The 13,071-nt window shown below is 43.5% G+C and overlaps 1 protein-coding gene across 1 annotated transcript; it reads right to left on the reverse strand.

Moving 5' to 3' along the window:
* Window positions 1-456: 456 nt before the first annotated feature.
* LOC146971080 (uncharacterized protein CXorf38) lies at window positions 457-11,785 on the reverse strand. The gene is made up of 6 exons (XM_085804039.1): window positions 11,540-11,785; window positions 10,419-10,553; window positions 5,821-5,943; window positions 2,042-2,191; window positions 1,770-1,958; window positions 457-598 (listed from the first exon to the last, which is right to left on the reverse strand). The coding sequence occupies exons 1-6, from the start codon at window positions 11,741-11,743 to the stop codon at window positions 488-490; spliced, it is 912 nt and encodes a 303-aa protein (XP_085660165.1). The 5' UTR covers window positions 11,744-11,785; the 3' UTR covers window positions 457-487.
* Window positions 11,786-13,071: the final 1,286 nt, after the last annotated feature.

Genomic DNA, 13,071 nt, shown 5'->3' on the forward strand with positions numbered 1-13,071 from the left:
AGAACAAACTCTCCTCTGGCTTATGTCTCATCGCTTTGGAACAAATCAGTTCAGCACTTTTTGTGTTATTTTTTATCCTACTGATGAATGAACTAACAAACGGTTAAATTAACAATAATAATAATAATGATAAGAACAAAGTCAAAACCATGTGAGTTAATGAATATATCGCAACATTCGACCACATGTGTGAAGTAAGACATTTTTGACATGACCTTTGAAATCTACATGAAAGCAACATGAAGTGCATTCATATAAAAAAAAGTAGTACATAAAAATACATTCTGAAGTTACTTTGGTATTAACTCAAAAGTACATAGTGTTCTTTTTTTTTTGTATATTTTTTGGGCATTTTTGCCTTTATAGATAGTGCAGTTGAGACAGACAGGAAACGGGGAGGCAGAGAGAGGGCGCCCGACGCGGGACTCGAACCGGGGCCGACCGCAGCTACGCGACGCCCCCATAGTGTTCAATAATCCTCTTCTTTTCATTGTCTGTCCTCCAGTGAGTTGATGAGCTGCAGCTCTGCAGAAAACTTCTCACTCAAGTCTCTGTTGACCTGCAGGAAACCAGCCAGGCTCCTCAGCTGCTCAGAGTCCTGGTGAAGAGACGGAGCGTCAGCTGAGATCATGTCATTATTAGGGATGGGCATGATTAATCGATGATTGATTATTGATCGTTAAGAATTTTATCGATCACGTACATTTTTTATTGATTTATTATAAGGGATCATGTAGATGTTATGGAGAAATAAACCCCGGTTTTATTTTTTCATAACAACCAATAAACTCTATATTATTATTATATAGTATTATTATTACATGGTTTAAGAGTGAAATAGTTCTGGGGCGGTGCGTGGCGCAGTGGTTGGGGCGCTTGGGAGGCTGCGGTCCTCGGCGCGGGCGTCCCCGGTTCGAGTCCCGCGTCGGGCGGACCTTTCCTGCTTGTCGTTCCCCCTCTCTCTGCCTCCCCCTTTCCTGTCTATCTCACTATGTACTATCCAATAAAATATACTTAAATATAGGCCTACTTAAAAAAAAAGAGTGAAATAATTCATTAAATATGACGGGGCGCGCCTGTGTCGCGGACTCGGTGCAACAGAGACGTGAGCTGTGACACCGCGGCTCCGCCCGCTCTGATCAGCAGGTTTGGTTTTCAGCAGCGGTGTGGAAGGAGCCTCCACTCTCTCTGTAAGTTACAAGCTACAAGTCATTTATCTAACATCACAGTTAGTCCGAAGCTGTTTAACGACAGTTAAAATTAAACTTAAGGTAAATATCCTGCATAGTTAGTTTCTCTTTTCTGTGCTCCTGTGATCAGAGCGCCGCTCCGCGGTGTGTTGGCTACAGAAATAATAATAAAACACACGCTTTCACATTTTGAAAGTGCTTGCGATTTCTTTCGTACAAGTGCAGCCAAACACAAGGCTGAAGAGAGAGGGACGGCAGAGCTGCTCTGACAGCTCAGCTGCAGTCGAGACAGGCAGCGCAACGGTCCCTTTTTTTTCTTTTAAATGCCGGTGAAGCACAAGCACACAGACGTCCGTGTACGTTGTTGTCTGACCTTCTTCCTTCACGGGGACTGCCCTGGATTACTGGCACACATTCTGTTTTTAAATATGAATATTAATATTAACGATTAATCGATAATTGATTAATTAATTTCCCCGATGATCGATCAAAAAGATTTCTTCAAATGCCCATCCCTAGTCATTATACAGAATGTTAATGGTGAGGATGCATATGGACGTCTGTGTTTGTTTGTTGCACCTGTGTCGTTGCGTCATCATCAGCACTATACAGCAACTCCTGCAGCCTCTCCTGTAGCAACTCAGCTTCCCACTGGCTGATTAAGTCCGTCTCCCATTGGTGGACAGAATCACACACAAGTCCATCCAAGTCAGCAGAGTCCAGTCCATCCGACCCAGAGACACATACCGTCAAATCAGCAGACAGCATCTGGACAAGACATGGACACACAAAACAAACTGTGATCAAAGTAACAAAAATGGCATTGTTACACAGAAAACACACACACTCACCTTGTCTATCTCCTTTCCAGCAGTTGCCATCTGTGGCACGTGGCGGAGCTGCTGCACAAAGTGTCTCAGAGTGCTCTGATAATGTGTCATCCACTCATTGGTCACCTGCATCTCACAAGAATGCATTAACTCATTCCTGTATCGGATCACCTGGAACATACACAGACACACACAAACGCACAAGAGCAGCTCAATCTCCAGCAACATTTCAAAAATACAAATCTCCTTGTTTTGAATTTACTGCTTCATCGCTGGTTCTGGAGGTTGCATGTTCTCCCTGTGCCTGGTTCTCTCCAGGTTCAATATGGTCATGTGACAGACCTGTCTGGGATGTACCCACTCTTATACTATATAAGTAAGTAAGTAAAATTGTTTTTATATAGCACTATGGATGAAAAAATAACATGGAAACCTCACATAAAGCATGTTTGAAGCAAATTGTCACGGAGCATCTCAGTACTAAGCAAGGAAAAACACTATCTGGACCACAAATCACTCCACAGTCTTTACAATTCACTGATATTACCATATTCGAGTTACTGCAGAGATTTGGGACAATACTTATAAATCTACACTACAACCACTGTGTTGATTCTGCAAAAAAGAGCAATCAGGGTAATTCATAACAGTGGTTACAGAGAACACACAAACCCCTTATTCTCAAAATCAAAAAATACTGAAACTCACTGATCTGGTACACTTCCAAACAGCACAAATCATGTACAGGGCAACAAATAACATACTACCAGTCCAGTAAATATTCAAGCATGTTTTTTTCTGAGAGAAGGGGGATATAATCTGAGGGGGGAACTAAATCTAAAACATCTGTATGCACGCACAACTTTAAAAACCTTTTGCATTTCAATATGTGGAGTGAAACTGTGGAACAGACTAGCGGAGGAGCTCAGACAACCATGAGCAAATTCAAACAGCGGTACAAACAGATGGTATTTACAAGGTACAGGGAAGAAGAGGGGTATGACAAACATTAAGGTTTTCACACTTTTGCCATACTTGTCACTTATTGTATTTATCTTGACACAAGCAGTCATGGTGTTGTTGTTTGTTGGTGATTGTTCGTTTTGTTGTGAGTATTAAAAAAAACAACAAAAAACAAAAACAGGATATACAGGAAGTAAGATAACCTATAGTACTAGGTACTAGGTGGAGAAGGGGTAGGAATTAATAAGCTAATGCTTCTTCCTATTCCTTTTCAAACATACAAGGTTTTTATCGACTAGTGCTTCAAGTGTAATATGTTATTCACATGTTTGAAATAAAGTATTCATTCATTCATTCATTCATTCATTCATTCATTCATTCATTCACTTCTCACAGAGAAGACTCACAAAGTGCTTCACATAAAAAATACAAACATCATACCATTAAAGTAAATAACAACAAAAGCAGCAGCACAATTGAAAGAGACGTACAGCAACACAATACAAATATCCCCAGGAGAGTTCCACCATTTTGGAGCAACGGACTGAAAAGCTCCATCACCTCTGGTTTTTAGTAGCAGGCTTCCAGCAGATCGCAGTGACCTCACAGGGTGGTAAACAGTGAGGAGATCAGCTAAATATGGAGGCCTGACTGTTGTGGGCTCTGTATGTAAGGGTGAGGATTTTGTATTGGATTCTGAAATGTACCGGAAGCCAGTGCAGGGTGGCTAAGACGGGAGAGATGTGAGAGAATTTGTGGGATCTGGACAGAAGTCGGGCGGCAGCGTTTTGAATTAAAGCAGAAGTAAGCAGAATGTTTGTGTTAATATAAGTCTTAAATAGTTATATCTTCCGACAGCAATCACTTATATAGAGTGTTTGGTCCGAAACACGGGTCTGTCAGTCACTCTGCTCTGCTGTAAGCCGAGGAGAAAACGTCTTGTATACTTCCTTGCAGTGTTAATTTTGACAACAAATTCTAATTTAGTTTTAGTCTTAGTCTTTTGACTAAAATACAATTTAGTTGTAGTCATATTTTAGTCATCTGAAATATTTTAGTTTTAGTCTAGTTTTAGTTGACAAAATATCTTTAGAATTTTAGTCAGCTAAAATTACAGTGAATTTAGTCGACGAAATGTTTCTCCAGAATATCCAGTCATTGGAATTATCCATCAATCTGTTATGGAATGGTATTAAGGTTTGAGTCTACAATACAGGCACAGAAACAGTTGTAATATGGTGCATTTTGTTTTATTCATGTTCTTTTAACTTTCATGTTAATACTGAGTTTCAATCAAATTGCTTTGGTTTTCTTTGGAACAGTTTAGTCAGTGTCCCATCTACTATCTCCATCATTAGCACAAAGTTCTCAGCTGCAGTTGTGAGTGGTAAATGTGTGTGTCCAGTCCATCTGGCCTGCTCCTTGGTCTGTTGTTCTAGAAGAACTGAGGGAAGCTGTAGAGATGAACTGCTGCTGGGTTGCTTAGCAGCACTAGCTTTATCTCCACTTGGTCCATGGTCATCTGTGTATCATCAGAGTCTTCTGTATCTGTGAGGGTGAATAAGGGGGGAATCAAGCTGTGATCTTTGTCGCTCAGTCCTCCCAGATCTCTCTGTCACACTATACACACACACACGCAGGCACACATGCACGCGCTTGCACACGCACACACACGCGCAACGAATCAATCTTCTAATCAATACAATTCAGAGGTGGTTTCCTTTAGCTTCTATTGCATTTCATGTTTAGTCCTATAAACACGGTGGTTTGTCTGATAATATAACTTTAGCGTGTGTGCTTACCGTCGCGTGTTCTGGATGAGCTCTGTGTAGATGATGCTTCACGTTGCTGGTGTGTGGATCGATGTGGGTCCCCGCGATTTCTGCTCCGGTTTACAGGGGGTCCTGGGCATTGTCCTTGTTGTCATATGTGAAGTGTGTGACCAGATGTCATTTCTTCGTTTCCGTCCTAAACTCAGCGCTGATATTTCCGTGGTGTTGTGTTCATAACTCATGCTGTCGCGCTCGGAGCGCGTGCACCGCAGGGCGCTAAGGAGCGAGGCCAGTTTTATTTTGAAACTTTTCATGTGCCGCGGCTGTGGCTCTGCTTCCGGAGAAATCAACATGATTGGACCTCTTCTCCATTCGTCCCTCCCTAACATTTTCGTCTCGTTTTTATTCGTTGACTAAATTGTTTATTAATTTCATCATCGTCTTCGTCATCACAGCTGACTTTTTATTTAGTTTTTATTTAGTTTTCGTCCGTGAAAAAGGTTCGTTGACGAATATATTTCGTCATAGTCTTCGTCAACGAAATTAACACTGCTTCCTTGTATCCTACAAGTTTTATCCAATGAGGAGAGAGAACGGCATGAAGGGCTGTGTGTGCAGCCAAGGGATGCGTGTGAATGTGGTGACGTAGGGACGAGGACCAATAGATCCATGACGAGGGCGGGGGCTGCTAACTAACGAAGTTAACGACCGGATCGCTTACTTCTGCTTTAACTGAAGGCGGTCTAGTGAGGCTTTACTGAGGCAGGTGAAGAGGGAATTACAATAATCTAAGCGTGAGGAGATGAAGGCATGAATAATCATTTCCAGTTCTGAGAGAGACACAATTGACCTGAGTTTGGAAATATTTCTGAGGCGGAAAAAGCAGGACCGGGTTATAGTTTTTATATGTTCATCGAAGATCATGGACTGATCAAAAATAACACCAAGGTTTCTAGAGCTGGGTCCAGCCTCCAGCAGCTGATGGATGGATGGTCATGTGATCATTTCCTGACCCAACAGACTTGACAATGTCTGAAGGTAGCACAGCTGAATACGAGTGTTTACCTCTCTCACTAATTTTGGATTCACAGACTGGAAATAGTCACAGTAGTTGATGAGGTTGAGCAGAGCAGACGCATCAAACTGATCGGCCCCCTTCACCTTCCCCTGACCTCGAGGCATGTAGGCCTGGAGAGGGACAGAGGGACAGAGGGACAGAGGGACAGAGGGACAGAGGGACAGAGGGACAGAGGGACAGAGAGACAGAGAGAGATTAAAGATTATATACAGTATTTCCTGGAACATTCACAATGTGACTGGTGGTTGTCACCTGTCATAAAGTTGTCATCACCACAAGCACTTTGTGGTAGAGGTGTTGATATTAGTCCATGAGCCAAGACCCCAAAATTGGCCTCCCGCAATCGAACGGGTGGGCAATTTCTAGTTTGTTTTTTTGACTTGGTAGACATCTCTAGTGAGCAGTTTGGCATGATAACCATTGCAAACAGGTAGCTTAGTGGTGGTTATCATGTGTTGAATAGGTGGACCGGTAGAGTGGAAACTTGAAAACTGTGTATAGTGCTTGTTCGGTATTATGCTGTTTGTTGACCACTCAGTGCCTAAATCACTTCAAGGATGTTTTTCCCTTTTATCAAGACCCTACTGTAATAATAACAGACTCACCTCAGGAATATGTGAATGAAAATGTGATAAAAAATTAGAACATACACATGAAATAGCCAAAGTTTTTAGAGTGTTTTACTTTTCATGCAATAACAAGAACAAACAAATATTTTTTTACACAATTAAAATCAACTAAAGAGCTTGCTCCTTCTGTCACAAATAATGTGGAGCATACTGCCAGTACAGTATTTCAAGTGTCCCTCTGTCAATGACCTACGCCTGGCCAACAGCCTGAACGAGTTCTACTACCACTTTGAAAGACAATGGGACAGACCTGATATCCCCCACACCTCCAACCACCAGCTATCGATCAGCAACAGCTCCTCCACACCTCGATCACCTACACAGCTCCACACCCCAGAGCCACCCTCCCCCACACCTCTCACACCACTTCATCACTCCATCATAGAAATCAAATCAAATCAAAGAAGGAGAGGTGAAGAGACTGTTTAAACGGCTGAACCCGTGCAAAGCTGCAGGCCCAAACTCTAGCCGTTTTCCTACTAACATCAGCGGGTCGACGCAGGTTTTTTAAATGCGGGTCGACCCGCTAACAATCGGCATTTGGCTCCTTTCCCATTGACCAAAATGAGCCGGGTCTGTCCGTCTAACCCCCGCATAAACTAGTCGCCCCGCTTTCATTCGCAGTGCGAGAAACACCGTGTCATGCCCCAGCCGCCCGCCATGGAGGACAGCGAGTCTGCCGCGGCCACAACATGTCAGTTAAACAGACTGTCGCTTCTTTTTTTTCAATCTTTTTTGGTCAGTGTTCTTTGATCTTCAAATCCCAGGGTTAGGGCTACTTAAGTCGGAGAAATGGGAGGTCGGACTAATGGACGCAAAAATAAAGAAATGTATGGTCGGAGAAATGGGTAGTCAGACAGACGTCCCAGGTTGACGCGGGTCGGTGCGTTTAAACGGGTTTTGGCCAGTGGGAAAGGGGTATAAGTCTCCCCCTCCACCCTGAAGCACTGAGCCAATCAGCTGTCTCCGGTGTTCACACACATTTTTAACACCTCACTGGAGGACTGTCATGTGCCAGCTTGCTTCAAGGCCTCAGCCATTGTTCCAGTTCCAAAAAAGACAAGGATCACAGGCCTTAATGACTACAGACCTGTTGCTCTGACTTCTGTGGTCATGAAGACTTTTGAGTGCCTCGTCTTGACCCACCGTAAGGACATTACAGTTCACCTACAGAGCCAACAGATCTGTAGATGATGCTGTAAACATGGCCCTCCACTAGCACCTGGACTCCCCAGGATCCTACGCCAGGGTACAGTTTGTGGACTTCAGCTCTGCCTTCAATACGATCATCCCAGCTCTGCTCTGTGACAAGCTCTGCAGCTTAATGTGCCTGACTCCATGTGCAGGTGGATTACGGACTTCCTGACTGACAGACGGTAGTTCGTGAGGCTGGGGAAGCATGTCTCTGACACCTGGACCATCAGCACTGGATCCCCCCAAGGTTGCGTCCTTTCTCCTCTGCTGTTCTCCCTGTACACCAACAGCTGCACATCTGGACACCAGTCTGTCAAGCTCCTGAAATTTGCTGACACCACCCTCATCGGCCTCATCTCTGATGGGGACGAGTCGGCCTACAGGAGCGAGACGGACCCTCTGGTGTCATGGTGCAGCATGAACAACCTGGAGCTGAACGCTCTGAAGACAGTGGAGATGATAGTGGACTTCAGAAAGGACCCACCTGCCCTCCCCCTGTCATCCTCTGTGACTCTACAGCGACCCTGGTTGAGTCCTTCTGCTTCCTGGGCACCACCATCTCCCAGGAGCTCCAATGGGAGCAGAACATCAGCTCCCTCACCAAGAAGCCTCAGCAGAGGATAGGCTATACTTCCTGCTGCAGCTGAAGAAGTTTCACCTCCCTGTGAAGATGCTGGTGAACTTCTACACTGCCACCACTGAATCCATCCTCACATCCTCCATGTCAGTCTGGTGTGCTGCAGCTACAGCCAGAGACAAGGCCAAACTGCAGCGTGTCATTCACTCTGCCCAGAGGGTGATCGGCTGCAGCCTCCCATCTCTTCAAGAGCTGTACATCTCCAGGACCCGGAGACCAGAGCCAGAATAGCTGCTGACCCCTCTCACCCTGGACACAAACTCTTCCAGCCCCTCCCCTCTGGCAAAAGGCTCTGGTCCATCCGGACCAGGACCTCACGCCACAAGAACAGTTTCTTCCTCTCTGCAGTCAGCCTAATGAACAATGCCCCAGTTCCCCCTAAATAACCCTAAACCTATGGATGTAATATGCTATAATGTTAATGTCATCTTTACTCACTACATCTTAGCCTTCTTAACCTTGGATGTATATATAAACCATTAAAAATGTTACCTGTATAATGTGATTTCACAAAAGTCCTCTGCTACTTCCTGCTAACAGCAGTATTAAAGCCGATTTTCCCCCTCGCTCCCTCATGCACCCAGTGGAATTAGCGCCAACTAGTGGTGCAAACAAATATTATCTGCAGGGCCTTTCTGCAACTGCAAAGGTGCTCTAAATCATCAGTAGTGGCACACAAATTATGAAATGTGCAACATCGGAGAATGGCCATAATTGGTGTATATGGCATTTTTATGGTCAAAATAGTGAATGCATGATAAATATTGTTAAGCTACTCTTGTGCGAAGGTTATCATACCAATTAATAATCTGGACATATATAGGAATAATAAAATAGCAACAAGAATTTGCCCACCCTTTCGATTGCGATTGGTGGTCTGGCTCATGGACTATATGTTTCACATCTATGATACAGCACATCCAGAGTATTACAGGTACAGGACTAACAGACAAACAGACTTTTAGAAAAAGGGTGAAGGCCGCACACTGTTGTAGCTCAAATGTTTATTGTAGGATATAAGATCAACGTTTCAATCACATAGATCTTCATAAGGATAAAGGACAAAAGAGACACTGTGTTCATATAAATTATTGGTATAAATAAATGACGATTTAATCTGACTATACAGTATATTAATCTGACTATTTATTGTATCTGATGGATCCAATGTGTTTAGTCGATGTGCATATTGGGCATCTATTGTGTCTATATTCTTTACTCATTTTAGGATTAGTTGAACACTTGTTGTTTATCTATTTATCTATGTTTATTGTTTTTCTATCAACCTGCTCAGTTCCTTAGTTCCCTACCTTTTTATTTCCCAACAACAGCCTCTTTTGGGTTGCCTCACCTGAGCCGCATCCCTGGCTTGATTGGGAGGTGGGACCAATAACTTATATGAGCAAGGTGTCTCTTTTGTCCTTTATCCTGATGAAGATCTATGTGATTGAAACGTTATATCCTACAATAAACATTTGAGGAGCTACAACAGTGTGCAGACTTCACATCTCACATATCCCACCGATCTGAGTCACAGGTGTCTGGTGCTTTTGGTAAATGATGATAATGGAGCAGCGAGTCAGCAACAATTAATTGCTTGAAAGAATATTAATCAGCAGCCATGCTGACAGTCAATTAATTGCTTTAATCATTTCACAAGAAAATAGACCGAATGTTGTTACTTTTTAATTACTTTTCAATTGTCAGGGTTTTGTTGTATCTGACAAGCAGTGGTTTAATGAAGCTAAGTATATTTATGCAAATAATTTCCTATACAGTTTTGACTTTATTACATTACAGATTAATGATGCCAAATGTAACCAGCTAACTATAGTTTATGTATGCCACTAATCAGGGTCAAATAAGCATCTTCAGTAATCAATAAATTGTATTGTGAGTCTTTTAATTTGTGAGGTATATTTTGATGCTGTGATAATTTCTAAGTACTTCCAGGACCTTGTGGCATGTAGCAATACATTTTTATTCCACAACTGGCTGTGTGATATTAACAAGCATGTTTCACTATGTTCAGAAATCTTATGGGTCAAATTATTAATTGATGATACATCAATAAACAAGATCATCACACCGCACATTATACAGCTGTTTTCCAGCTGTTGCTTACCTTAGCCACCTCCCAGTGGTCTGTTCTCCAGGATGCAGGAGAACAGTTGTCCCAGTTCATGGTGGCATCTTGTTGTCTGTGGTGTCTCATGATTGCTCTCTGCCACTCAGCACACAGTGTGCACGTCCTGAAGAGCTACACACACACACCCTTGTAACGTTATTTTTGTGAGGACACTCATTGACATAATGTATTTCCTAGCCCCTTACCCTAACGTTAACCATCCAAAACAAATGCCTAACCTTAACCGTTACTCTTAAAGGTACATTGTGTAAGAATCACTCCCATCTAGCGTTGCAGCTGTATATTACAAGCAACTCAATCGTATTTTTCATACTGCATTCACGTGAAATTGGACAGATGGCAGACGGATGACAGCCGCTGCGCATAAACAAGCCTCTATGTAAACAAGTGATCCTTCAGCATGAGGCAAAACAATACACGTGACAATATGTTGTCATAGCAATGTCTTATTGTTTACCTGACCCACGTTTTATCTGGTTTGTTACCGACGGCCGTCTGCCCGACTGCAGGTGAATGCAGCATCAGTGTAATGCTCCATTCCTCCTCACTGCGTTACCGTGGTGACTTTTCACAGACGCCACCTCGACCTGAGCCGACAGCTCCGGTGTCTCCGCTGAGTTTCCGTGGTTTCCTACCGTCACGCTGCCACTGAACGTAAAAACATGGCGACACGACATGGCAGCCAGCACCGAGCTTACCCGCTCCATGTAGATATGAATGATATGAACGGCAAATTCAGAGCTGAAAGGAACACTTCAGTTTGTTGATGGGGGGGATTACTGACTTTTGAACGAAATAATCGATTTTCGTGAATAGATAACAGGAGAAGTTACACAATGTCCCTTTAACCTAATTTAAACCTAATTATAACCTAAAGTCTTAACCCTCAAACAGCCCTTGGAAAAAGTGAGGACCGGGCAAAAATGTCCTCACTTCCCAAAAATGTTCTCACTCTGTTGGTTAAAAATTCCAGTCCTCACAATGTAGGAAAGTACAATAACACATACACACACGCACGCGCACACACGTTTAATGAAAAGAGACTTAAATCAGTCAAGTTAGTCTGACTTTAAACAGACATTGGACTCTGCTCTGACCTTATTCCCTCTTGGTCTACATGAGGACACACACGGTTTCTTCAGCACAGTGTTTTGATTGAGCAGATCTGCGTGGAAACTTCTCATGTGCTGGTTGATGAACGGGTGGAGGGCGCTTCTCAGTATGAGCAGACACCGTCCTGCCTTCAGCCAGTTGGTGTACTTGCTGTCGTTGAGACGACGCGCCAGCTCCGCGCGGTCCATCTCTGCTCTGCTACGGTCTCTTTCTCTTCCTGATGCAACAACAAGGAAATCAGAACAAGTCCACACACAGTCCTTCACCTTAGCTCCGCCCACTCTGTGTAAGTAACACAGAGACCACGAGATGGCGCCATCGACTGTGAAATGAGACTGTTGCTGCTCCCTCCTCCCGGACCCGGTCTGAGGAGGAGGGAGAAGTGCTGATGTTGAGATCTCAGTGATGAACTCACTTCAGGATAGAGATGCTATAAAGTTATTGTTCTGTCTCAGGACCACAGGTCTGAAGGTGGAGGCTGCAGCAGGAGGTGGTGGTGTCAGGGTGTGTTTGACACTGCAGGGTCACAGGTCCAACTGCTGTGTGGTGATCAGTATGTTCAACTACCTTTAGAGGCTGCAGCTGATAACACTTGACTTGAGGCTCCTGTGAATCCTGCAGAGCTGAATGTGTGTGTTGTGGGGAAATCATTTCTATTGGACACAGAGACACACAAGAGAGTGATACACCTGCAAGGACTAATGCTGGCTCATGAGCACTGCACTAACATGTTTTTATGTAGCCTATGTATTTTTCTTTTCTTTTTAAACAGATTTATCACATTTGGAGCTGTATAGGCTTGTCTCAGGTTGCATTTACAATACTAGCCTGAACTCAGGTGAGATGCGTAAACCTGACTAAATGATCCCAGATGTTATATAAAACATCCACAGCAACACAATGAACAGATTTTATTCCTAGGTGGTTCCACTGAAAGGTGTTCACAGGGCTGTGGTGGATAAATGCTCAGACCGATTTTTTTGTCCACCTGGGGGCAGGCTTGAGAAACAAAACAACAAAAAAAGACATCACCACAGTGACTAATGTTGTGAACATTAGTTGCCTCTTTACATAGACTGTTATGCAGAAATTGAGTAGCATTGGCATTTATCTGAGGCCACCTTATTGATCGAAGTCCAGTATTAACTCATTTTGCTCTATTGATGTCTTCAGCTATGAATTGGCTGAAACCAGCTGCCCACATCTGGAAACAACACTGGTGAGTAGCCGTGAGACTGAACCATAAGAATAAACCAAGACAATGCACTGAAAATCAGCAAAAGGCTCCAGAGGGCTGAGAGGAGCAGCAGCATCTGGTCATCTCCTTCATATCACACATGGACATTTGATTAACTTGTGATATAAAAACATGAGAATGACAAGATTTATGCATGTGATGTAAATATGATCATGACTGTATGACCACATCTGACTCCATCACCTGGAGGCAGAGCCCTGTGCCAGCCTGCAGCAGCTCCTTATGGAAGGTGGCACCACCAAGCTGCTACATCTGCTG

Source organism: Trachurus japonicus, chromosome 17 (assembly GCF_045865225.1).
Source record: "Trachurus japonicus isolate A0001 chromosome 17, Traja_1.0".
Taxonomy (NCBI): domain Eukaryota; kingdom Metazoa; phylum Chordata; class Actinopteri; order Carangiformes; family Carangidae; genus Trachurus; species Trachurus japonicus.

Coding starts and splice junctions, on each gene's coding strand:
- LOC146971080 (XM_085804039.1), bottom strand. CDS start 11,743: ATGGACCGCGCGGAGCTGGCGCGTCGTCTCAACGACAGCAAGTACACC. Junction 2,192..5,820: donor ATCCAAAATTAGTGAGAGAG/GTAAACACTCGT, acceptor TGTATGTTCCAG/GTGATCCGATACAGGAATGA. Junction 1,959..2,041: donor CTGGAAAGGAGATAGACAAG/GTGAGTGTGTGT, acceptor TGTCTTGTCCAG/ATGCTGTCTGCTGATTTGAC.